The 27,966-nt window shown below is 38.3% G+C and overlaps 1 protein-coding gene and 1 long non-coding RNA gene across 2 annotated transcripts; one reads left to right on the forward strand and one right to left on the reverse strand.

Annotated features, from left to right (window-relative positions):
* On the forward strand, positions 1 to 23,797 carry LOC101854317. The gene is made up of 14 exons (XM_005095774.3): positions 1 to 141; positions 3,253 to 3,445; positions 4,173 to 4,234; positions 5,471 to 5,560; positions 6,690 to 6,899; positions 8,080 to 8,195; positions 9,066 to 9,186; positions 9,825 to 10,050; positions 11,544 to 11,608; positions 13,052 to 13,186; positions 14,504 to 14,749; positions 16,277 to 16,383; positions 18,220 to 18,358; positions 18,802 to 23,797. Exons 1-14 carry the CDS (start codon positions 66 to 68, stop codon positions 18,945 to 18,947), a joined length of 1,932 nt encoding a protein of 643 aa, XP_005095831.1. The 5' UTR covers positions 1 to 65; the 3' UTR covers positions 18,948 to 23,797.
* On the reverse strand, positions 1,818 to 27,440 carry LOC118477495. The gene is made up of 4 exons (XR_004858419.1): positions 26,649 to 27,440; positions 22,181 to 22,312; positions 12,992 to 13,163; positions 1,818 to 2,504 (listed from the first exon to the last, which is right to left on the reverse strand). It is a non-coding gene; the product is annotated as an uncharacterized LOC118477495 (long non-coding RNA).
* Positions 27,441 to 27,966: the final 526 nt, after the last annotated feature.

Genomic DNA, 27,966 nt, shown 5'->3' on the forward strand with positions numbered 1-27,966 from the left:
AACCAAGCGGTTTCAGGAAGAAACTTTTTCATTAGGCTACACACACACAGTGCGACACATCCAACATGGCGTTTCCAAATATGGGCGCCTTTACCATGTTGTCGTTGGTTGTTTTGATAACTCTATTTCATGGCGCATACGGTAAGTTACTGCAAAGGAAGGATATTTTTAGACAAGAAAAGGGGGGAAAAGATAGGAATATCGAGTGAAAAGAATGGGTGTGTCGAAATGCTGGACATGACCCTCTTTAGTCCCAAACCCGGAAATGGGTCCCTTCATTTTAGTAGGCCTTCTGCCTACCTGTGTGTGTCGCTTATCTCCTGTGAGGGTCAGGAATGTGAAAATGAAAGGAGTCTTTGACACCCATGTCTTCTTATCTCTCATAGCAGGCCTTGGGTTTCAGTTCTTTGAATGAAGGGATGAATATCCACTTTTGTGCACTTATCTTTCTTTTTTGGGGTGAGGGCATAAAGAGCATTTCAAGAGGCTATGAATATGATTGCTCAACACAAAATAATAAATTATCAAACAACGTCATGTTCTAATTTAAGTCAAGATGACTTGTGACTAGACACTGTGACTAGAACTTGATAAGTGGTAGTTTTAGGGTTTTTATTTATAATGATAGCGTCAATTGCCACTGAGTGAAGCACAAGTCTGAAAACAATGCTCCATCTTTAGCTTTCTATGTGTTACGAACACATGAGAATAAGTTATATCTAGATCTAGATCTAACCCCCTCTCATAGGTTGATAAAAGTCATAACGAGTAGTTACACACATTTCGGGGTTCGAAAGGAAATAGTATAGGATAGGTCAATTTCTGGATGTTTTTCACTCAAATTCCTCTTTTTACCTGCACCATGGTATTCAAAATGATCTAATCTAGATTATAAATTTTTTTTTGGAAAAGGCTAGCCGTACTTAATGACGGCTAGACTGACAGTCTAGCCGTACTTAAGTACGGCTAGACTCGCAGTCTAGCCGTACTTATTCTTAATAATATGATGGCTAGACTGACCATTTACTAAAAATAGGCCTACTGTATTGTAAATATACATTTTTAGTGTGCAGGACCTAAAGTATTTTTGTATTTGAGATGAAACCAGGTGCCTTAATGACAGTGCATGTATTTTAAACCTCCTGTTTTCTAATGTTAATAGGGCTAGCCACTTCGCTTTTTTTTATCAGGTTATATCATTTGGCATAAATTCAAGCTCATTTGAAAGATTTTGTACTGTACAGTAAAAATGGAAGTCTTGTTTCTTGGCTATACTTTCGAGCTCCTCATCATGTCTAAGTCGGTCAATTTGTTCTTTAATTTCATTGGACGAACCTCTAGAGCTACATGTACCAACTTCAACTTGGCGTGTTTTGAATGAGACGTAGGCTAGCCGCCTACGCTTCGGTGTAGTACCAACACAGGCGATTCTTTAAAAGAAGGCTGCAAACTAAACTCTAAACGCACACAAACTCCAGCAGAAATAGGCCTACGCTTATATAAATATCAGGGAACATAAATTTTCATAAATCCGGTGGACGGGCGTTAGGAAGAGAAACCCCCCCCCCCCCCCCCCCCCCCCCCCACACACACAGGGACAGAGGCGTGCGTAACGGAAGTTCACGAATGTAGAGCACACTTAGGTTAGATATACTCACCAACACAAAAGGGCTCCAATTTACTCTTGCGTCAATTGTCACCGAGTCACTCGGTGGCAATCGACACTATTTATCAGGCTGTTTTTCTTGGAATAAAGCATTTATATATTTTGTACTCTCTACAAATGAAAAGAAGACTCCTTGCAGTTGCAGTATGAGTGAAGGTGGAAATGGGCTTTACTTTCCTCACAATTGACAAGAGCTTTTGATTCCTCCGCCTCAGGACACATCTCTTTATTTCCTTTAAATCAACTCTCCACTCTTCACAATGAACATTCACTTCCAATCATGTTCTTTAAAATGTATCTGCAATTTCTTGACATCATTTTGTCAGGCAGCACATTACTTTTGAGTGAAACTCATGGAAATGCCTGATTTCTGAGTCAGTATTATAATCATAATGATGTAGACACTTACAAAAAAACTTCCTCTCCAAATTGGTATGAAGCCAGACTGAAAAAAAGTTGGAAATTAACTACAGGTGCTAGCATAGTGGTTTTAGTGTGCTGTAAAGACTTCATTCTAAACACAATGCATTCTAAAACATGAAGCTTTCAAAATGGGCATTTGATTTTAAGCTTTTAGTTCATAGTTTTGTTAATCCAAAACTTTTGTTTAGAAGACCAAAAAATACAGGACCTGTCAATGTCAGGACCCATACATTGTGATCTGAAATGTAAGACTGCATATTTTGTGAGCATTCCTTATCAACATGTATGATAACTGAAATATGAACCGAAAGTCATATAATTTCAAGTCTGACTTTCTCACTCGCAGCTTGACACTTGACATTGTGTTGGGTGCAAATGCTGTGCCGGTTTTAGAAGCCTGAGTCATTATTGGAATCTGGGGAAAAAGAAAGAAAGGCAAAATTAATGAGAGTGATCAATTGTTATGAAATGTACAAATACTGTATTTCAAACTTTTTTTTTTTTTGTTGCATGCGACTTGAAATCGCAAAATTTATGAATTTAAGTCGTTCATGCAATGTAATTTTAGTTAAAAGGCGTGCTACTGCATTACTGGAATTTATGACACGCGGTGATTCAATGGTGAATTCATAACTGTCTTGAAAAATTGAAATGGGCAAAAAAAGTGAGAAAAGAAAGCTCGTTAAAAAAAACCTGGTGCACAGTACCTGGCAGCATCACACTGTTTTCTATATAAATCTGTGAAAATGCTTTTTGGCAAATATCAGCAGGTCTATATTGTAAACTTTAAAAAAATTATATTTTAACAGATCGTATATTATTTTAACTTTTCTTTATAAAACACATTATTTTTTTTCCTTTTTGTAACGGAATTAGTTTTGCATCACAGCTGTTTGTTTAATAATAGATGGTATAGCATTTGTATAGGGCAAATTCCAGTTCATGAACGATGCTCTCTATGCGCTTTATAATCTGTATTAAATTACCCCTGCAGGCCTGCTGTTAGCATTCTGAAACAGTCTCAACTTCCTGGGAATCATACAGTAGTGCAAGCAGGTGCATGCCATTTTATAAGCCTATACTATAACACTAATTAACATACTAACAAAGATATTATTATATATATATATATACCCTGACTTTTATTTTTCTTCTGTGTTCAGGACAAGCATGCACATTCCACGAGTCTCACCACGGCGATTGGTACTCTATGGAAGTGGGTCGCGACACGTTCACGCTGGTGTCGGAGGAAAAGTGGGGGGACTACACGTGTGTGAGGAAGCACGAGCACCCCAGCCAAGTCGCTAATGAGTTTCAGAAAGGCATCAATGTCACTATGCTGATCAAAGAATCTGAGTATGTATTGTACTGTCCCCGTGGTTTTATGCAAAAAAAATTCTGAAATTATGCAAACTGAGCCCAAAAATGTGAAATTATGCGATTCTGTTAATTTTAACAAAGAATGATTTAAAAGGAAAATAATCAGAAATGATGCAAAAATTGATCAAATTTTGCTTAATTCTACGGGGTGCATAAACCCCCGGGGACAGATTGTATATTTATTTTTTTAAAACTTTTTTGACTTTTAATATTTTAAAACAATTTTTACTCTGTGATCCTAGTATTTTGTTGTTTTATTAAATTTCAATCCTAAAATCGCAATTTTTCTGTGCTCCTTCTTTTGAATAGTATTTTTTGTTTCATTTATGGTGACCTTAGAATTCACGGGGTTAAACCATGTCACATTAGATTGTCACTACAATAATTGTTTCTTTATAGATTTCATGTTTTATAATCAGATTAAAAATACTGTTTTGTTTAATTTCATTTGCAGTGACTTGATGACTAAGAAAATCTCCTTTTTAAAAAATTATAATTCGTTTAACTTGTTTAAAGTGTTTGTGTCTTTGATTCATCAAAGTTAAAGAGGTCTTTTATTAAGATTTGCGACATAAAACAGAATAAGATGGAAAGGAGGGAAGGGCAGGTCATATAATTAGACTAGACGATGACTTTTTAAAGATTTTTATACTTTTGTTTAAATTGTTAACATGGTATTGCGTATGATTTTGTATTTTTACAGCACCTGCTTTGCTTGTTTAGATGTTCTGTGGAGGACAGAGAATATTCTCCAATACAGAAAAAGTAAGTTCATTATTTGTTTTTCTGCCCTTGTTATTCACTTTGAAAGTGTCTGCCATTTAAGGCAAAAACTGTGAACCTTGTAGTTGCCACGTCTTTGAAATGGCTTTGTTAAAATGTTCAACCGAAGTCGACAAATTTTTTGTCTTTGCTGACAGAGAAGAACTTGTCTTTTGAAACTCTTTTTCCAGGTTTCCCTTTTCTAACTATATGTTGTACTTGTGTTTTGATGTTAATGAAACTGAAAAGGTTATCGATACTCGAGCTGTCGGTGGCCTAATGGTTAGGCTCTCGGACTCGCAGCCGTAAAGTCATGGGTTCGAATCATTGACGCTTTGAAGTGCAGTTCCTACAGCGCCATCGAATGTTTAAAAAAATTATATTATGTGATAAATTCATCCCTAACTTCTGAACATTTTCAAACTATTCATAGTGCCAGTCACTGAGCTCGCGTGTGTTTTCTTGGACCCACTGCAATGTGATAACATCATGTCGTCATTCATAACGCTTTGAATTCCAAATGGGGGAAGGGAAGCTCATTGCAACAGCCAGGTTCATGAAAAAAAACATGATTCCCTGCACTTTGAGGATCAAGTTCCCTTGCTTGAGCCATTCATAGTATGAGGAGTGAATACTGAATAGTGATGGATAGTCTTTAGAGGAATGTTTTATAACTCTTGTTGGCTCCTCTTATCATTCTGTCTTCTAACTGTAAAGTACAGAGTATTTCTGTATGTATCTCAATGATTTTAGATTAATAATGCTGTATTTTTACTACAGTTTCAGAAAACTGAGACAAAAGTCAGTAATCAGTAAAAAAAAAAAAAATCACACTGCATTCAAATGGCTCTGTCTCGTTTTGAATAGCTATCAAAGCACAAAAATCACCAATGTTGAAGAGTAAAGTCGAATGGGCACAGCTTTAATGTGGTTAATTTGCTCCTTCTTTCCTATCAAACATCTATCCTGTTTATCTCTCCTCCTGTTTTGTGTTCGTTACTCTCTTGTAATACCTCTAATCTTCGTCTCTAATTGGTCTAATTGTGTTGCAGGTACCGTAAAACTCTTACAAAACAGAAAACCTTTTACTTTTTTTATAAAAAACTTTGAAATGTGTGTCTAGAATTACGATTTATTCAGTGTTGTGTTGATTTTCATGTCAGTACAATATTAGAAGTTTTAGCTATCCACCGATTTTTATGCAGTATGAGTGAATGTAATTTATTGACTTTTCCTTAGGTGGATGCTTCTCAAGTAACAGTGGCTTTGAGAGCCTGTGCAAAGGCATCCGGAAACTTCCCAGTCAGAACGAAGTCATAACTCTTTTCCGTGAGTTCTTTATTGTACTAGCTTCTGCATGTAGATGTCTGCTCAAACACATGTGGGTGTGAATAATGAATATAATTTTCTATTGGTGTGAAAAGATCCTACGTGGAGATAGATGCTTGTTCAGGACTGATATTATTACATGTATAGTTTTCTCAATTGGACATAAATAAGATGATTACTAGGTTGTATGAACATTTTAGTAATTTTGGTGTGTTTTGTTTGTCCACACTACAGTTATTTTTGTTTGTTTTATGGGGGGGGGGGGGGGGGGGTGTTCGTTTGAAAAAAACAAAAAACAAATGTGCCAGCCATTGTTTAATTGTGAAGCACCTAGGGCCACCAAGGAGTGGGCGCTATGGAAGTACTGGATGAACTTCCTCCCTGCTGGGTGTGTTGTGACACGAGGTGGGGGGGGGTCAAATGATCTGCTGTCTATGCTTGTTCAGGTAGAAGCGGAATAAAACTTTTCTATATCGTCAGCCAGCTGTTAAAATGTAATTGGCTCAAAATTTTTTAATTCTTTAAAATGCAGTTTCTTAATCTGTGATATTGGATGATTGTGCTCAAGAAATATTTTGGTGAAATTGACACTCTAAATTTTGAAAAAAAAGCAAAAAAAGAAAAAGAAAACAACCCACAAAACCAACAAAAAAAACAACCCAAACCATTATTCAGGTACAATTACTAACAAACCTTTTCTCTCTCTTGTAAACTTTTGCTTTCTTTGCTATACAAAAAACTGTTAAGTACTCTTATGAGTCAGGGTGGTTGGCAGGTGCTCTTGTGTGGTTTTCCCCCTCTTTCGTATCAGACATCTATTGTCTTTACAATTTCCTCTTTATTTTCTATTTTTTGTATGCTACTCCCTAGTAACACCCCAAATCTTTGGCACTTATATGGCCAATTTATTGCAACTGCCATAAAACTCTTACTGAAAAGACTTATTTTACATGTAAATGAGTGTTAAGGCAACTGCCATGAAACTCTTACTGAAAAGACTAATTATTTTACATATAAATGAGTGTTAAGGCAACTGCCATAAAACTCTTACTGAAAAGACTAAATATTTTACATATAAATAAGTGTTAACTACTGTTCTAAGTATGTCTGAACTGTTTTCGTTCTCAAGGACAAACTCTGAAGACGGTGAACTGTATCGACACCTGGGAGGGTGTCTACCAATTCACCTACGAGGTGAACTGGGGTGGTGGCGGTATCTGCGATCACCCGGACAACCGACTCAAGGCCTGCCAGGACCCAGGCTCTGTCTACGTGGACAATCAAGTGTTTCTCATGACCTATGCCAGGTGTCCTGGAGTTCAAACCTCAAAGTCAGAAAGTAAGGGGTTTTTGGTTTGATTGATTGATGGAGTAGATGTTTTACGTCACTATCGAGGGTTTTTTTGTTGTTTTTTTGGTGTCTCCTCTCATGTATAATTGTATCTTTAAGGCCATCTGCGGGTGAGATTTTCCCCATTTTTACCCAGTTTGATCATACATTTTTTCCCCCTCCATTTTTGAAACCTACATCCATTTCCATCAAAGTTTCAAGTGTCCGCTTCAATCAATTATGTTTTAAAGTCATTTAAAAGGGGGTTTAAAAAAAAATATTTTGCAATTTTGGGTCATGTTTTTTAATATTTTCTTAATTTTTTTCAGGAATTTGTTTTTCGAACTTTAAATTAAATCTTCTCCTTTATTTTTCATCTGAATAGCTTCATTATTTTGCACAATGTACATCCATAGGTGACCTGTACTGAAATAGAGCCCTTTTTCAAGATAACGGAAGAATAAAATTACAGTCAGTGTTTTTGATGGAAATTTAGAAATTTTTTTGCTCTTTATCCATGTACATATTTCCCGAGTCCATAATTATCTTCATAATCGTAATATTACAAATCTAGCATTATTTGTTCATTATATATGTGTTGTACTTGCTAAAAATGAAAGCCAACGGGCGGAAACTAAGAGAGAAGATAGCTTTTGAAATTCATTTGATGAAATTATCCAATATGGCGGCTTGGTTACCATGGTTACCATGTGCTTATAATAATAAATAATTGCTTGAATTTATTCTTTGATGTATGAATATATCATCATTGCTATATGGTCGAGGGATATGGATTTTAGAAATTCCACCAGCAGATGGCCCTAAGGTTATCTATGGGGAATCATCTATGTGATGCTGTTTTTTTCTCTTTTTTTCCCCCTTGTTATTTCCATTATTTTCACGTAATTTTTCTCAGCATAGAAATTTTTTTTTTTATTAAACTCCTTAATAGTTGAGTAAATTATCTGTCTTTTAAATGTTCAAAATGTGGCAAACTTTTCTTTGCCTGAATCTGCCACGGCGGAAGCCACAAAAGAAGCCTTCTTAACCTTTAATTCTTCAAATTCTTCTATTTCGCTGGAGAATATTATTCTCCTAAGCGGATGTATTGGTCATCGTCAGACATTGACGGAAGAGCTTTTGTTTTGCTCTTGAGTCCGAATATCAAAGTGCAATTTTATTCTTTCAGCTATCAGATACCAGTGCATGGGCAGCTGGTATGCCCTCATTGACGGAGAAGGCTACACGTTTGCTTCCATTGCTGACACCGTAGAGAAAGACACCAGGGAAAAGTACAAGTGTTTGGTGAGAAGATTCAAACATTAAGAAGCAATTGGTTTTGGGTTCTTTAGGCTTTTAAAAAAAATTGTTTTGTTGGTTTTGCTTTTTTTTTCCGCAAGGAGCCAGCAATTTTATTTTGTTTTATATTAACGAATGAAATCCTATTCAATTACTTTCACCGCTACCTAATTTCTAACAGATGTATAGTGAGTTTTCCTTTTTCGGGGTAAAGGAGGCGTCTTTTCTCAAAGCTCTTGCTAGAATGAAAAAATTTGTGGTGTTAATCTCAACTTGTCCAAATGATGCATAGTTTGTTTCTATGGTTACAAGCTGAGCCCCATGGACTTGTGCTCCTGTCATCCACATTCTTTTTCATGCTGTGCGTACAAAGTTCCACCCATTATCATTCTTTTTCAGTGAAGTTCTGGTCCTTGTCTATTTTTTTAAAAGTTCTGATCATATGATGATATACTGTAAAGCACGTATAGCTTGCTGTTGAGCGGAGATATGCGCTATAAAAATGCTACTCATATTATTATTACTACCATTACCTTTTCAATTGATTCAGACTAGCACGATAGGATATTCTTCATTCTTACGTTGTGACTTTCTATTTCACTCCGCACACAAAGTAGTATTGACTGGTGTGGGATAGTTGTAATTCTTATTGTATTTGGGAACTATTTCAAATCTTTGTCCTGGAGCAATGGTAGGGCCTTGTTTTTCACTTTCCCTACATTATTTCCATCTATCAGTCTATTTCCCAGCAGTAAATGACCGTTGCTATATCGATGTACTTCTTCTTTACCGCTACTCAAAGCTTTAATCTCTGTCTGCATCTTTTCTTTACCGTGTCTCATTATACTCATAACTCTAATCTTCTCCTGTGTCCAGATGACGAAGAGAGATCAGAAGCAAGAAGACAACTCCATCTCGTGGGGTATGTCTCGCTTTGCCGACTGCAGCGCGCTGAACAGCGTGTACAGCTCTCCAGTGAGATTGAGGCTGCACAGAGGTAAGTCGATCACATGGGAAGAATGCTGGTCACTTTGATATTTAAAACAATATTCGCCAAAAAATACAACAAAAAGGACAACTTTTGGACAAGTTTAACAGTTTGCGGTCACTTGACGCAATAATACGATGGTGAAAAATATCCGTTCCGGTCACTTGATGCAATTCTGCGACAGGCCCGAGAAGTCTGTTGCAGTCACTCTCCTTGCTGGGTGACCTGATAGGGTATTTTGTACTGCTGGCTGTGTGACTGCAAAGTGTTAGGTGGGCAGTGTACTTTGCCACCGGTTGATCCTTTTCCTTTTCTTTCTCTTTTCTGTTTCTGTCTTTCTCTCACAAGTTTTTTCTTGATCAAACTGACTAATGGATGGTTGGCTGGTGCTCTATTGTGGCTTGCTTTTTCTTTCCTATGAAACATCTATGGTCCTTATCTCCCTTTCTTCTTTTTTTTTTTTTTTTTTTTGTTACTCTCTTGTATTGCCTCTAATCTTCTGGCGCTCATATGACCTTATTGTGTTGAGAGCGCTGAAAAACCTCTGCTAAAACTACAAAACCTCTACTAAAACTGAAAGACGTAACTATATGAAGATGTGATAAAGATTTGTTGTCAACGCATGTGTATTTTTTTCTCTGTAACAGTGCCGCCCCAGACACCGTACGTAGCCCCTCAGTGTAGCATGCCCAGAAACATCTCCGGTGAGTGGTTCACGCAGGGCATCCAGTTCAAGTCCCGAGTTGTGGTCAACGAGACGCACTTCCACTACTTCACGCAGAAGAACAAGTTTGAGTACGAGGAAACGTACCTGTCCTGCCAGCAGACCTTGGGCACACGCTACCTCATGACCAAGTACATTGTGGGAAAATGGTGAGTTGACGGTTGTGTTTATATCATGGGTCTCAATACTCCGCTATTTAGCAGATTTCCGCTACCGCCATTTCCTCCGCTAAACTTCACTACCCAATAATGCGCCACCACTCTCTGTACATAATCAAGATTGTTAATATTTGGTAAGTGACTCTTTTACTTGAAATTATCCTCAAAACCCTCAAATTGTTTTGAAATAACCTTGCTTTGATAAATTAATGTTTTTATTTCAGCATTCTAGGGTTAACCAGTATAATAATAATGGGTGTTTCGGGAAAATGGTCTGCTGTCGCGATCATGCGAAAAGTTATTTGTATCTTCTTTAAGCCTCTTCGTTTGTCTTGCTTTTGACGAAAAAATCCACACCTGTCTTGAATAGAAAGCTAGATATTTGGGATTGAAGGTGGTCGGGTTGCCCTGCTTCAGACGTAAAATTTGCGAGAAAATAGCTGCCAGAGTATGCCAACTGCCATAGCTAGAGAGTCTTTGAAAACTGAAAATTTACACTCTTTGTGTCTTTAATTAGTGTTTTTCAGTAACATCCACGCACAAATGTGATTTTAAATGGGCAAAAAGGTGTTGAGGCAAAAAAAAGGAAATTAGAAAAAAATTGCCCTCCAGTTAAAAAAGGCCGATTTTTAAAAAAATTTCATTATTTTGACAAGCGCCTGATTTCACCACGGTGCCTCATATGTGTGTCTTTGTTGATAATACTAGTTAAGCTTCTCCTTTTGTTTGAGCACACACAGTATTTTTAGTGAGAACAATATAAATAATTGTTCTGTGCAGAGAATTTGGGGAAAAGTGTTTAAATGCGTCTCTAAAATACCCCCCCCCCCACCCCTTTTTTTTCCTTCTATTCTGCCCCTAGTGTTTGATTTTGTTTCAGTCTTCACCTGTAGATCCTACAATTTGTCACTTTCTGAAGTATTACTGTGTGTCTCATAATATGAAGAGAGTCTGTTTTCAGGTTGTCCCCCCAAAAAACTGAGTTCACCGGTAAATAATTGAATCTGATCAAATACTCCATGGCCTATTCCAGACTTACAATGTTTGTTGACTAGATGCCTTCTTCTTTTTACAGAGTTTGTGTTTGTTTGTTTTTTTATGTGACCCGTTCAGTTTATAACAAAATCTTTTAATGTATCTGAAATTTTTTGTGACTTATTCAGGTTTTATCGATATGCATCAATTGAAAAACATGTTGCCGTAATCCGTTATTATTTTTATTTCAGCTGTATATTTTTCGAGGGGATAATCCGTTGTGGATATACTTTTTCATTGTTGGTGGTTGGCGGGTGCTCTGGTGTGGTGTGGTTAACTCCTATCTATCGTCTCTATTTCCCCTCCTTCTTTTTTATTTTTTATGTTTGTTACTCTCTTGTAACACCTCTAATCTTCAGCACTTATATGACCTTATAATGCTGCAAGTGCCGTAAAACTCTTACTAAAACTAAAGTTTTTCATGGTTGTTGTTTGATGTTCTCCCTCAGCGAAGTGGACTTTGTTTGTTACGACATCTTGCCGAGGCATCATGGGATTGTTCGCTACAGAGTCGGTAAGTAATAATACTGTGAAAACTTTTAAATAGCTTTAATGCTCTGCATTTCCATTTTCTAAGAAATGCTCAATGCGTATTTACAAATCATGTTGATATCACATTAAAAAAATTAATTGACACTTGTGTATGTAAAGCATAATATTATTATTATGTTTATGTATTAAAAATTTCTGTGAGAAAATTAGTTGCGCAGTGAGCCTGGCAATGCGAAGTATTAACTTCCAAGTTTTCTCACTTGTATCACTACTTTCTGGCTTTGAACTTTTGGACGAATTTAACTTATTCTGTGGCGTTAAATAACCCCCAAAAACTTATTGTATTAGCAAAGCCAGATGATTTTTTAAAGACTATTATTCTGCAGTAAAAATTGTTTTGTGTGCAGGGAATACAGGCATAATATTCCTAAAATGGCTAAATCTGTGTCAAAGTGAAAGAAGAAGTAGCTTTGAGACATTTATTTAACCCATTGCTCACAAGCTACGAGTATATTCGTACTTGCCGCGCGCTTCCATCCACCGAGCTACGAGAATAGTCGTATCAAAATACCAGTCCAGAAAATTGAGTCCGATCCACTTATCCAGGTTTCTATTGAAAATAATGGGTCGCTTACAGCTTAAAAAAATTTTGCTCGCTTGTTTTGACCCAGTTTTTTTTCAAGTACGAGTTAGTTTTGTTGTTTTGTCACCACAAATCATGGCAAGAAAACGAGCCCTGAAATTTTCATGGACGAGAAGAAGAACCCCCCCCACTCACACACAAAAAAACCAGTGCTACAGCTATATTGTGTTTGTTAAAATAGGCCTACATGAACTATGTTTTTAATTTTGTTTTAGGCATACGCTGCAAAGAAAGTGAATGTAGACATAAATCTAGAAAAACAAGGCAATCGGATTGATTTTAGAGCCTTGAAAACTTTTAAGAAAAGCTAGATTTAGACCATAGATTTACTGTAATTTGTTATAGCTAAATCGTGTGCAGTCGGAGGAACAATATATTTTTTCTCTGCTCTTTCCTTCTTATTTCTCTCTAATAATATTAAAAGAACATTTAAAGTAAAATCTAAGCGAAATTTCATATTGATAGCTTAAATAGTTTGGGAACAATGCGTGTCTAAGGTTCGTGTGGCGAGTTTAGACCTTTTTTTTTCCTCGGCTCGCGGCAAGCCAGGTGGACACAAGAGTACTGCCGCGGCAACGCAGGGTGATTTGGGCTAACCCTTCTGAATCAAAATAAATGTATTCGGATTCGTTAGAGATTGCATTAGCAGTAAAGCTTCATTCACCCTGCAATCTGACCTGACGCTGGGACCGTCCACTCGCCATAATGGAGTAAAGAATGGTGAATAAATATCACCTGGGAGGAAATGTGAAAAGTTCTTACCGAAGCAAAGAATGTTCCAGTTGACCGCATTGTGATGTCATGATGTACTGCTCCTCCCAGGCAAACCCTCGAGGCTGACAGATGATGAAATCGCCGATCCGACGTTCATGGTGAAGAAGTTCAGAGAGGTATGCAGCTGGCAGTCCTTCACCTTCAACCGCAACGATACAGACTGGAAATACGAAGTGCTGATTTGTGAGTTTTTTCCCTTTTGGCATGCACACTGTGTGATGTTCATACTTATTTTGAATAGAGAGGACATGAAAGAAAAGGATAAGACGCACCGATGTGTAATTCTATTACTTTATAAGTCGATGATATTAAAAAATGGCTACTAGACATACTTTCCCCTCAGAAATGCTTTCTGCTGTGAAACAAGACTAACATAGTAATTGTATTAATAATCTCACCATAGATAATACATTAGAAATTCTTTCATTAATTAAGACTGGAATCAACAGCATATGTGCTAAAATATAACATATATTTATATGATGAAATTCTGACTAACAAACTATTTATTTGAGTGTGATAATTTGAAGGTTTTTATGGAACAAATTCTTCTGATCTTTCACTTAAATTTCTGAACTGTCAGGACAAGCCATAAAAGCTTATCAGTTATTTTTTTTTAATCCGGTGAATTGACGAATAATTGGACAGTATATTTTTGTTGTTGGGAGATATGTATGAAAATGTATGAAGACTACAGGGGAAAAACCACTATAGTCACAAACTGGAAATTGTGAGGGTGACAATTTTAAAAGCTTGTGGACTCATAACTTCATATATGTTTGAGTGGTGGTTTATTGTTAAGTCTTGTTGAATGGGAAATCTAACAACAATAATCAACCAACGATTGAACAGGAATACAGTTATGAGTCAACTAGCGTTCAAAATTGGTACCTTCACGATTTTCAGTTTGTGGCTACCGTCGTTTTTTCCCCTGTAGTCTTCGAATGTTTTTCTGTGTGAGTTGAGTGGTGAAGGGATGAAAAATGGTAGCAAATCGGAATTTGTTAAAATGTTTTGTGGCTTGTGTTTCCTGTTCTTGAGTGTGTGAATGGGCACAAATATGAATCTCTTGTATCTGTGGGGGGGGGGGGGTTACGGGGGTTTTTTAGTATTGCAATTTTCATTTTATTTCATACAAGGTCTGCACTTTGCCATATTTTCAGGATTCTAGCTTTGGATTTTTATTTTATTTTATTTTTTAAAATTTTAATTAATTTTTTTTGTTTGTCTTTTGATGTTTGAGGATATGTTGTTCATTCGTTTGTATTGTTTGTGTTTTTTTCTGGGTTAAAAAAAAAGTTTTTCCAATACAAGGATGTTAGTGAATTTTGGCCCTTGTGTTGGATGAAAGATCAAACTGTTAACCATGTTATATGTTCCCTGTCTGTGCAGTGGATGTTAACTGTGTTATGTTCCCTGTCTGTGCAGTGGATGTTAACTGTGTTATGTTCCCTGTCTGTGCAGTGGATGTTAACTGTGTTATGTTCCCTGTCTGTGCAGTGGATCCCCCATCGCCGGTGACCTGTCCTGTGGCCGGACGGTACAGTTTTGTGCAAAACGCTAACGGCTTTCTGGAGAAGTACATGACCCGTATTCGGGGCGTGACCGTCAAGCCTCGTGTACAGGTCAACTGTCGCATCATCGTGTCGGAGCTCAAGTCCTGCAGCCAGGACAGGTCGAGGATTGAGATTGATGAAGAATACTGCGAGAGTGTGGACTACAGGGGGAGACCGATTGGAGAATATGGTGAGCCCAGGGGTGTTTTTTTTTTGTTTCCTACAATACTGCCATAAGCTGACAAAGCGCCTTTTTTCATTTTGGCACCAACTTTTTTTATTTGCTAAATCGAAAGCCTGATCAGTTACCCTACTTGTGTGACAACAGACCAAAGTGAAACTGTTACTAGTTTTTGAATAAATTAGAATAAAAATTTTGAAGTCACTTTTTTTAAAAATGGTTATGCTGACAAACTCGAAACTGCTATTAAGTAAAAACAGCTTTTTGTCAGCTTACAGTAGAATATTTTGTGCTTTTATAATGTCATCATTAACTATAAGTATACGGCATGCCTGTTCAGCTGACTCGCAGCATCATTTGGTTATCATATCTAACCTCAGCAAATTCATCCTATCTATAATCAGGGTGTCCAGCAAGGTCGTAAAATTGTAAATTCAGCCCCCTGGTAGTAAAGGTAGTAAATGGAAGTAAATGTGCAGTGAAGGTAGTAAATATTTGATAAACAGTCGTAAATTAACCTGCGTACAGAGTAATGAAGCCAGTGACACTTTTCAGTGAACAGAGTCATGGCCGCAGTACTCATCGAGAGTACGTTTCACTTTCACGCACACTGGGCACAGGCGGCTATGGCGGCAGGCGGAAATGTATGTGACTCCGAGGCTCGATCAGGAAAATCGATATCTACTTTCTCTTTTGTTTACCTCCCAGAAATGTGCTGCGTGATAGACTGGTAACCGGATGGTAACACAACATTTGTGACATGCGGGTTGTGCAGTGTAAATGCTGTGTCGCTGTGCAAATAAAATTTAATCAATACTCGGACTGGTCACTGTGCTGTCACTTGTGGGAAAAAAAGAAAAGAAAATACAAACGTCGTATGATATTTAGATTGTTGGGCTGGCCATCGTGACCGGTCAGTGAACCTGCGCACTTTCACATCACAAATAAATGCGGCATCTCGTGAGTAACAGCGTTTGTTGGGGTCGCCTAAGTTCATTCAAAGTCTGAGCATTGCAAAATATAGGACTACGGAATGGGGGAGGGGATTATTGATTTTTTTAAAAAGATACAATGGGGGGGGGAGTCAACTCCAGAGGACAAAAACTTGGAAGCAAATTTCAGAATTTTGATTAGATTTAGAGCTCTCTGCAGAGCGCGCATTGGGGCAGGCCGTGTGCGATATCGGGACCCTTCATACCTTGTAAGTCTGTGTTATTGAAATAAAGTGTTCGCTTTTCATTGGGTGGGTGATAGTAAATTATAACTACAGTGTATATTGTAGCTTTCTGTTCAAGACTGGTAGATTTTCAGTGTCACTGCATCTTGCCATCCCACAGTTGTTACAACTCTCACACTGCATGGATCTACTTTGGCCATTCAAGTTGTTTCTCTACTTTGAGTTTAAGCTATAATTTTAGTCTGTCACTCTTTGTAGCTGTATAATAATACATTTGTTATCATTGTTATTATTATTATTATTGGATTATCTCTCTCTGTAGCTGTTAGATGACCTATGTCTTTTCGATGGCTTTTCAGATGAGCCGGACCACATCCTGACCTGTGTTGGTTTCTGGATGGAAGACATGAAGTCTTACATGATCACGTATGACGAGGAGGACGCCATCTCCAGATTCCGGTGTTGGGTAAGTTGTTGTGTGTGCATTGATTATTTTCCCCCTGAACAAATTGTCACTTTTAAGCTCAAGGGAGCTATCCCAAAAAATGCTGTTTTGAGAAAATTGAAGGTAAAGTTTTTTCCCCTTGTTCAGTTTCTTTAAAAGACAAGGAGAGTATTCTCTATAACCAAAGAAATATATACTCACCAATGAAACCAAACTTCTCCTATAGGTAGGGCAATGCCCACTTTTGGTGTAGGTCAAGATTTCTGGAAACCCCCGAAATCTGGATTAGCCCGCTTGTCCTTAAAAGCGACCAAATACAGGGGAAATAAAAAGTGCTTGGACTTATTTTTTTAAAATTCACTTCGAATAAGGGTCAAAGAAAAGGGGAACGTGCACACCCGTCGGCTCTGCAAGACTCACGGGGCCCTGAGACTGAAAACTTTGCCAACCCCATTATTAATTCAAGAGAAGTTGTACGGGCTGGGCGGACAGATGAACTGAGCAGGACAGCCCAGTATATGACAAATACCGGACTTTTTTGATGCGATCGAGAAGAAGAAGAAGAAAAATAAAAGGAGAATGACATAAGTTGCCTGAAGCATTGTCGTTTGTTCCGTAGACGTGAGAGAACACTATAGAGATAGTCAACAACAATCCCCGTCTCTAACTGGCTTTGTCAGTGCTGTTGGGAAATGTTAAGTTGTGATGCCGGTTGATTAAAGCTACAACTGTGGTCTAGATCTCATTAGAACAGAAATAAAGGTAGAATCAGATTATGAAAACCACTAGACCAAACTTCAATCAGATTGTAATTCATGGCAGAAAATACAAACCAATCCAAAAACAAACAGCGCAAAAAAAAAAAAGTCATACTTGAGAATCACCCTATAGAAGATAAAAATTAATTAATTAGGAATTTATTATGTGTAATTTATTCAATCTACATTCAATTTTGAATGTGAAAACCTCTTTTCATGGTAAAAAAATATTTATTTGCAAAGTTACAACAGTTTTTGTATGATCAGTTCTTCTTCAAAATTGTTACCATACAGCCACAAATGGATACAATACACAAATAAAAATGTATGCGAAAATTTTTAATCTGTTTATGGAATACTAGCCATACTGTGAACATACTGAATTGTTTCTATGTTTGTTTCAGAAGTTAATGATTGCATTCTCATCGGCCAGTTTCATTGGCCACTCAGAGACAATGGGTTAAAGTCAGTGTGATTTTGGAATAAACAGATTCTACTTTATCTAATCATCATCAGTTGCAACATCTGTAGGATGAGGATATAAAAAGAAAAACATTATTGTTAGTTGGACAATGTCAAATGCCATTTTCAACCCACTAAAAACTCTAAATTTCAATTTCTTTGGAAGCTTTGCGCCCAAAACCCCCAGTGGGACGCTGTCCCTGGACCCTGCTGGGGGCTGATGTGCCCCCCTAGATCCCCAGCAGAATTTTCCTTACTTTTCAGCTTCAGATGTTGGAAGCACTGTATATGTCAAGGCCCTTAACACTTTGCCATCATATTTTGGGGAAAATCCAAAGAAAGTGGGTGGGAAACATCGCCAATCGGCGAGATGAGGCGGATAAGTGTTAAGCCGAAGAATTGCGTCCATGTGCTTCTCTTTACTTTAACTTATTTGTGTGATGACGTCGTGGAATCAGGCGCTTGTCAATTTTGGCGCATATGGGGTTATTGGTATCATCTTAAAGCCTGTTCATTTGCCTTCCTTTTGATGAAAAAAATATACATGTTGAATAGAAGTCGAAATATTTGCGATTGAAGGAGGTCAGGAATGAGCGCTTGATTTCACAACGATCCTGCCTCACATTTTCCTTCTCAGGTGTACGAGCGCATCAGCTGGACTGAACTGTCTCTGTCTCGTAGCCAGACGGCGAGATGCCAGCGGGCCCAGAACGCGACCAGCTACATGTTGGAAGGCACTGGCCTACAGATGGTGCTCACGGAGAATGAGAGACTTTGTGAGTTTGACTCATTTACTCGCCCTTTGCCATTTACTCGCTCTTTACTTTGCTTTTGCTGCGATTATGCATCATTCGATTCTGTTAGTTTGTTAATTATATTCTCATACACTTATATGCACACACATTTATGGCAAAACACGCACTCGTGCTCGGGTGTACACACACACAAACACACACACACAAACACTCACACACATGCACAGTCTTGGTGTTCCTATTACACCCTGTTGTGAGGGATAGACTTTCCAATTACTTTTCCTAAATTTGGAATCTATTCTTACCTCTTGTACAAAGAAAAAGACTGAATATTTGATGCTGTGAATTGGTGTTAATGTTAAAAAACTCAAATTTTTGTCCTCCGTCCGATTCATAAGGATTTTTTTTAGTCTTATACGTGTCCTTTTTAAAAACAAAGATACATTTAACATTTTGTTTTTCAGTTGACGACTGCCCTCAGCGATTTGACCCTGGCCTGAATCCGCATATGCGACCAACAGTGATATACGTTCTCAGCTCCGCCCCACAGATCTCTTCTCTCGGGGTACTGGCGATCTTCAGCGCATTTTTAGTTGCCAGTTTACTTTAATGTTTGGGGAATTTCTCTGAAGAGGTGCGATTGATTCAAGTGTTTATGTGTGTAATTCTCTGTGTGTGTGTGTGTGTGTGTGTGTATGTGTGTGTGTTTGATGATTGCTCTGCAGAATAGGGATGGGCTGGTACCGGTACCCAGACCAGAACTCCCGGTTCTACCGAAGGAGATGTCAGTACTGGCACCTGGCCTCCGGTACCGGCCTTGGGAAGGAGCTGACACCAACGACCAATGGTTTTTTACAAGGCCACGGAAAGTGTGCTGTGTGTAGGCCAAGGCCTAGCAGCTGTGACGTCAGATGCACAACGCAGCGGGTAACTTTGATAAATGACTTCAGATTGAAAATTGACAATCAAAAATGAAGTTTGCTTAAATTTAGATAGGGCATCAAATCAGGTTCCTCGAGAGCCACTTTGTTTGTATTGATATGCTGATTCCGAAAATGAAATCAATTTTTAGCGCAATGAATATTTTAAAAATTCTGCTTGCAGAGTTTAATCCCGGGCGGCAGCAAACTTCAAAGGTATTTTGCGTCATAGTTCGTCCCTCCAATTCTTACTTGTGTTTGTGCCGGGGGGGGGGGGATGGTTGTGGTGACGCGAGACGCACAGTCTGTGACGTCAGCTCCTGGTGTCACTCCCAGTACTGGTACCGGTACTGACGGTAGGGTGCCAAGAAAGTACCGACACTGGGTTTTGCCGGTACTGCTCAGCACTACTGCAGAATGGTGGTATGTTGTGTATATAGGTCAAAAGTGTCACATGGTGTGTGTGGTTGTGTGTGTGTGTGTGTGGTGCACAAGCCAAAAGTTTTTACTCTGTAAATATTGCGTTAGCGAGAATGGTCATGTTGGATGTGTGTGTAATGTACGCTATAGTCTTTTTAATCTGGAAGTATAAATTGTCTGAAGGCAAAACAGCTGATTACTGTATATAGTATTCATTCCCTGTGGTTGTTTTGTTTTTTTTCTGTCACAAATGAAAGCTAGGACATAGTTTTGCAATAGTCAAGAAAAATATTTCGTAAAAAAATCGTTAAGCTGCTAACAGACCACTTTTTGGGAGAACAAGAACGTTTTTTGTAATGATCTTTGATTCAACTTGTTGATTTGAATAAGCAATTATGTGAGGGTTTTTTTTTCACATTCCTATCTTTTTTCCAATGTAATTTGATGGCTGGCCCTGTAAACAAAACCACCTTTGTATTTTGCCATAAATTTTGTCGCATGCTGTCCCGTTAATGTGTTGTGTTCCCGTCGGAAGTGTTCACTCCTGCCCTTCTGCCGTGTAAGTGAGTATAGAGAGTGCTCATCCAAGAATGTCAGTAGTAACCTGAACCTACCTGACAATTCAATGTATCCGTAGTCAACTGAAGAATATACACAGTTATTTGACCAATTTACTTATGTCCTTTTCTGATGTGGAAACGGAGATGAGTGTGCCTTGTTGATGATTCTGAGAACAAGTACGCCAGGTTGAAGCCTCGGACTATGATACAACTGTAGCTGGATTGGATCTGATTTTGTAAATTTCTTGTGGCTCTCTTGCTCTGTTTATTTCTGAAAGTGCTATCTATCCCTTCAGTAAAATGCTCATATCTGCTCCATTGTTCTTTCGTGGATTTTTTTTTTTTTAAATTGAGAAATGCAAAACTTGATTTCTTTCTTCGTCTTTATATCATGCTGTACTGTGCACTGTTTGCACTTATGTGAGAATATACTCCACAATCAGTACCAATGGATACTCATTTATTTTAGCCCTAAGGGGTGTGAACTCGTATCTACACTCCTGTTTCTTTCTCGTTATATTATTACGATTAATTTCTTTCTTTTGGTAACCGTGTTATTCTACTGACATTCCTACTTTCTTTTCCCTTATATTTTTTTTGTCATAATTTGGTTGGTTGGTTTCATACTGCTGAGCGAATCTTCAAGACATCGCCTTCTTTGCTGCGGTAAGCTGACAAAACGCCTTTTTTTTTCTTCACAGCAGTTTTGAGAAAAAGAGGGTTTTTTTTTGTCAGCATAACCATTTTAAATTAGAGTGATTCCGAAATTTAAATTTGAATTTATTTTAGTAAAAAAACTAGCCGCAGTTTCACTTTGATTTTTTCACACAAGTAGTAGAAGGGTAACTGATCAAGCTTCCGATTTAGCAAGTAAAAAATGTTGGCATCAAAATGAAAAAAGGCGTTATGTCAGCTTATGGCAGTATGGCCCATGCCTGGTGCGGGTGTTGTGGTGGTTTATGTGGGAGTCTGTCTAGCTCACCTGATAACACTTTACTTACGCCAGGGAAGCACTCGCTCACTGTCCTGTGTTGATTGAGCCATATTACTAAGACTTGACCTAATGATTTGATACTGCGAGTCCGTGAATTACTATACCTTGTTAGTGGAGCCATGCATAGCATATCATATATCTAAGAGTTATTATTAACCTACTAATCAGGGATGCCAAGTCTCCGTTTTTTTCCGGCTTTTTCCGTGTTTTTTTTCATCCACTTGCAAAGGAAAGGGGAATGGTAAGAGAAATGTTTTTGTTTGTTCATTTAAAGATTTTACAAGGTTCGTTTTAGGTGAGGTGTGATGTCCACTCATTTTCATGGGGGGTTTTTTCTAAAATTTTTGGCATCCCTGACTAATGCTTTGTTACGACAAGTCTGAATTCTTTGTACAAAGTCATGCAAGAACTGTGTGAGTAATGGTGTGGTGTTGGGAAAGTATGTTACGGTGAATGTGTCGTGTATGTCTGTGTTGCTGTGTTTCTCTGTCTGTTCAAGCCAAACACACCAAGTGTGGCCTCAATGACATTATCTCTACCACAGCTGTGGGACAAGTATAGCCTGAGCCAGGGCCACTGTGTAGACAAATATTGTTATCTTCTGGCTGCGATGCTACAGCGCAGGACGGATAATGTTTGAGAATTGTATCAGTGTCACATTGGGATGGTTTTGGTTTCTCTTAGGGTTTTCCAAGGGGTGGTTATTCTTAGGGTTAATTAAGGAATGGTTTCTTTGAGGGTTAGAAAAGGGTTAGGCGAGGGATGGTTTCTGTTAAGGTTAGGCAAGGGATGGTTTCTGTTGGGGTTAGAAGAGTGTTAGCAGGGTCCTCACCAGGTCGGGAAAAAGTCGTGAATTTTGTGATGGGTCGATAAGTCAGGAAAGGATAGGGTCTGGAGGCTAGGGATGGTTTCTTTGAGGGTTAGGCGAGGGATAGTTGTTCATCCTTACCTGTCATCCATTCCTTTCCTGCGCTCAGTTCTCACTGACTCATTGCTTCTACACTGGCTCTGGTGTTGGACTCGGGCTTGAAGTACGTCTTGTTGACACCGTCGGCTTATAGGCCTTGTTCCCAGCAAATATCTGAAATGTAAAAAAAAAACCCCGCAAAAACCATCACTTTGGCGCCGTTGAGCTGATGACAAAATATTCTTATCCCTTCTCAATATGATGAATAGAATTAGAGATCTTCATGTAAAAGAAAAACGGACGATGTATATGTGAAGTAAATGCAAAGTTTTGTAACTTTAGGATAAGGTTACCTTATTCCACACAGTTTGTTTTAGTCAAGCAACCCTATACTTAGGTACGTTTGATCCAAAGTAAGTTTGTAAATGTCAATCCTGCTTTAGGTCTATTTACAAATACAATTATATTTTTTTTCTATGAACTGGTCCAATTTTATGATGGAATTGAAAAAAAATATATTTTACAAGGAAAGTGACCTACCCAGTGTACTTTAAAGTCATCTGTGGCTCTACAATAGAGCTGTAAGATTGGCGCTCATATGACTATATGCAGTTGCGAGTGCCGTAAAACCCTCTACTATAAAAAAAAAAGAGCTGTAAGTGGAACTGTGAACTTTATTTTACAATGTTGAAAATGTGTGCCTGTCACTGTCAATGTGTTGGAATGTGACAAGTTTGTTGGTGTAAGATTGTGAGCTTAGTACAGTATATATGATATGGTGAATGATGGTCACAAGTTGTTATGCATGCATTATCGTGTCAGGATGTGATGAGGAAGAGGACGGTACTGGTATCTCGTATCGTTTGCTTGTTTGTTGCTGACAGTGACTATAGTCGATAAGACTTACATTCCAAAACATTCATCGTGTTGTGAATAGTGATTATAGTGTCATACACTTGTATTTTTATAAAATGCTTTATTCTGTAATATAGTACAAGGTTTAGAATGAAAATGCCATCTGTCTTATGATGTGTCAAATTTTTCACTCATTCTTGGTTGTGTCTTCATACAATGGTTTGCAGCCATGTTCTTTGAAAGCAATGTTATACTAAAAAATACATGGTTCTGTTAATGAGTTGCGTTTCTTTTCACCCATCAAACAGATGCCTTCTTTCACATTCTGTCCAGCTAATATATGACATCTTGCTACCTTAAAATTACATCGTTCTATCCGCTCAGTACCTACTTTTGAGAAATTTGACGTTGAAAATTTTGAGTTTCACAAGTCAAGCTAATTCGAATAATGCAATTCCTTTGAATATCTTGAAAACAACTTCAAATAATCTTACGATTTTGATAGAGCAGATAGTACATTAATTGGTTTCTGACCTCATGGTCTTAGTAGTATCTCAAAACAGCCAAAAACGTCAGATAGAAATTTGCAATTCTAGGGTAGCGATCTGTTGTTTGTTGTTTGCTCTTTTCTGTTTTCATTGAAAGAGGTTTTCCCTAGCCTTTGGCAGTCAGAAAAACATCAACGCTGGTGGAGTTGGCCCTCAAACTCTCAATTACTTAACACTTTGTCATAGGGAAAGAGGTTTGGTTCCTCTTTAAAAGTGGTCTGTAGTGACAAGTTCCAAAGTACCTTAGAGCAAAAAATATCATTCCTTTGTAGATATGAACATCATCTATTCAATGTCAAAATGTGTCAATAAGCTTTATTGTAATGACGCCGTTTTTTAAAATGAATTTCAGGGGAAAAAAGTTTTCAAATTGTAGTCACAGTTATGTTTATTTGGTCTGTCTTAGATTTATCTAATTTGTTTTGGTTACAAGTCGTGCCTTTAAACACAATGTTTACTGTTTTTAGAACATTGTTGATGCCTTTTCTAAATAAATGAGACAGATTCTATACAATTCCTCTTTGTTTTGGGGGTTTGATGTGTCCGCAGTTTGGCTTTAATTATGTTGGCAGCTCTCTTCCACTCTCTCTCTCTGTCTCTCCGTCTCTGTCTCTCTCTCTCTCTGCCTGTCTGTCTCTCTCTCTCTGTCTCTCTTTCTCTCTCTCTCTCTCTCTCTCTCTCACTCTCTGTCTCACTCTCTCTCTGTCTCACTCTCTCTCTGTCTCACTCTATTTCTCTCTTATGCAAACACACACACACACACACACTCGCGCGCGCACACACACACACACACACACACACACACACGTCTCTCTATTGTACTTGCTGGTCTTTTATTTGGTATAATTGTTTTTCGCTTTGAAACATTTGAATTGCATGGCGTTATTTGAGACGTCATATAGTACGAGAAAAAGGCAGGTTATGAAGTCCTAAAACTTCTTAACGATAACGTTGTTCATGACCTGATGCGTCATCTGCAAGTTAAGGGAGGGAGAGTAGCAAGGAAGAGGCACCGAGCTAAACATCTGTTGGTGGTTTGCGTGTGCTCTGGTGTGGCTTGCTTCTTCTTTTCTATCAAACATCTATCGTCTTTATCTCCCCTCCTTCTTTTTTGTGTTTGTTACTCTCTTGTAACTACTAACACCTCTAATCTTCGGCACTTATATCACGTTATTGTGTTGGAAGTGCCGTAAAACGCTTACTACTCGTACTCGTAAAGCTAGACATCTCACTTCTATGTCTATCGCTAGCCGCGTGATTCGCCTCGGACAGTACTAGTTTGTCCAATGTGTACTCAAGTAAAGAGTAAAAGAGTGCACTTTTCTTTAGGCCTTTCCCAAAGGGGGGCATTAACTTGTTCTTTCGCACAGTAACATTGTCAATTGTAAATGGGCTGATTCATAAATGTCATGTTCAGAACTGCAACAGGGAACTGCAGCTTTTTCTTTCCTAATCCTTACTATCGTCATTTTTCCTCTATTTCTTTTGTATGTTTGTCACACTCTTGTGACCCGCTATTTCCGGGGTGCCTTGATGGTCGAAGCAGACTTTGTGCTGTTGAAGCTAGAGAGGTGAGCAGAGTAAGTCTGATTCCCTGTAAGGACTTCTGTGTTGATATCCATCCCTTGGCGCTCATATGACCTTATGCAGTTGCGAACGCCGTAAAACCTCTACTAAAACTAAAAAAGAGTGCACATTGTACGAAATAATTCTGAGATGACGACAGGGCAACCATTGTTTTAAAACGTTAAATATTTAGACTGAACGATGCATGACAGAATAAAAAGCAAAAAAACCCCAAAAAAACAACCCCAAAACAAACACGAATGCGAGACCACAACAGAATGACACAAAACCCCGACCGTCTTTACAAGAACTTCGGGAACAAATGAAAATGTACTTTTTTATTTGTTCATAAAGATTAAATGCGGGTGGTTGGGGGGTGTTTTGGTGTGGTTTGCTCCTTCTTTCCTGTCAAATATGTCGTCCTTTTCTCCCCTCCTTCTATTTTGGGTTTGTTATTCTCTTGTAACACCTCTAATCTTCGGCACTTATATGACCGTATTGTGTTGCAAATGCCGTAAAACACTTACTAAAAAAAACCTAAAAGAGTTAATCCTCGTCAAGCTGGTCCAATGTACTAAGCCCAGAGAGGATTTTTTAGGAGAGAAAAAAATGGTTAATTTTTTAAAACAAAATACCTAAAGTGTGTATTTCTTCTAGCTTTTTTTCTACCCAAGTATTTAAAATTTGAACTTCGATCAAGATATCTTAAAGTATATTATGCAACCGATACCATAGAAATTAACTAACTGCAATTATAAAGTAAATAAACATAAATATAAACATTTTGGGTTTGATACGTTTAAACAGCTGCCAGACGAAATCAGTAACCGAATGTCATCGTCAAAACGTCCAAGTTGTGCTTTCAGGACAAGACATTGCAACAAAACTACCCCCTTCTCCACATGCACATACCGCGGCGCCTCACTGATCAAAGCCAAAGTTGACTTGAGAGGTAATTTCTCCACAAATAATTTGTTCACGCAAATTATTATAATAATAATAAAAAGCATTTGTATAGCACATATCCCTGCTCGACAGCAAGATCCATTTTATGCACTTTACAATTAATCTGTCCCCGTGATTCTATGCACCCCGCATAATTTAGCAAAATTTGATCATTTTATGCATAATTTCTGATTATTTTCCTTTATCATTCTTTGTTAAAATTAACAGAATCGGATAATTTCATATTTTTGGGCTTAGCTTGCATAATTTCAGATGTTTTCTTGCATAAAATGACGGGGACAGATTAATACCCCAGCAGACCACATAACACAAAGAAACATTCTCAGCTTCCCGGGCAGCTGATTAAGCGTTCCGACACTAACAAACTGACAAGACATTTCACTGTCTATAGCTGGGCACTCATTCCCACCTGGGTGAAGTGAGGAAAATTCGTGTAAAATGCCTTTCCCAAAGACACAACGTCGGGCCCCTAACGGGATTCGAACCCACGACCTTACGGTTTCTTGTTTGAGAGCCTAACTACAAGGCCACCGACGCCACAAAAACAGACTTAAAATAACAGATTGTTTACTCACGGTCTGAGTCTGAGCTGACTGCCGCCACTTTGATCCAAGTATGTGGTCAATCCGGCCATAATTCCTTTCTCAGCCTCATCTTCTCCTGCGATTTCTCACCAACAGAGGCAGGCAGGTGAACGTGTCGTTGAGCTCATGACGATTCCGCGGTCAGATCACGTACATATTTTCTCCCTCACACTGAATCCACGGCGGACCTCCACTACACGTCATCGCTGCTAGAGGCCAAAGAAGGCGAATTCAGAACGAATTTATTACTTACTTACTACTTGGTTTGAGAATAGGCGTCGTTGCAGGCGGCACAATGCCATAGCTGCTCCTCCCTCCTTTCCAGGATCCATGAAAGTTGAAAGGGTCTGCCTTCTGATCGTGCCAGTTAACAGCTGGTTGGATATTCTTCTGACTTAATTGATGTATTGACAACATGAACAAGCTACGCACTTGAGCACATAATCGAATTCTTCTTTCTCAAAATATGGAACATCATAATAATAATTATTGTAATTCGAAACGAATTTGCCTCGGCTCCACAGGATGTATGTATTTTCGACGTTTCACGACAAAAGTCAAGCCAAGACTCCGTCGGGAAATTGTATACACACACAAAACCATTGCTCCAAACACTGCGACGTATAATATTCATGGTGCCCGTAGACTACCGCTCGACTGCTGCTGCATTCAAAAACTTTATCTTCAAATTAAATTTTGAGAACTACTAAAACTTGGGTCCAAATTGAGGTTGCAAGTGCCGCTATCAGTGAGCGTCCCCAGAGCACCAACAATGCGGCTGCTGATAACGAGAGAGGGTTTATCTGGCTGTTTGTGCTACTGGAGAAACTGAGTGACACACTGGGAATGGCTCATTATAGCATCGTGGTGAAATCAGGCGCTCGTCAAAGAAATCGCATTTTTTTGTACTAATGGGCAATTTTTTTTTTTTCAATTTTCTTTGTATGACTCAACACCTTTATATATATCCTTTTAAAACATATTTCGCTTTGGATTTTACTGGAAAAAAGTATGAAAGACACTACAAACGTAAATTTTTAGTTTCCAACGACTCTTAGGCTATGAAATTTACCAAACTTTGGCGGCTATTTTCTCGCTAATTTTACCTCTGAAACCAGGCGATCCTGACCTCCTTCAATCGCAAATATTTCAACTTCTATTCAGCAAAGATGGATATTTTTCTCTCCAAACCGAAGGCAAATGAACAACCTTGTAGATGATACCAATAACCCCACTATTATGCCAAAAAATTGACGAGCGCCTGATTCCACCACGCCGTGACACGCATTATAGGCTGGTGCGTCATGGG

This window comes from Aplysia californica, unplaced genomic scaffold (genome assembly GCF_000002075.1).
Source record: "Aplysia californica isolate F4 #8 unplaced genomic scaffold, AplCal3.0 scaffold00113, whole genome shotgun sequence".
Lineage (NCBI taxonomy): Eukaryota > Metazoa > Mollusca > Gastropoda > Aplysiida > Aplysiidae > Aplysia > Aplysia californica.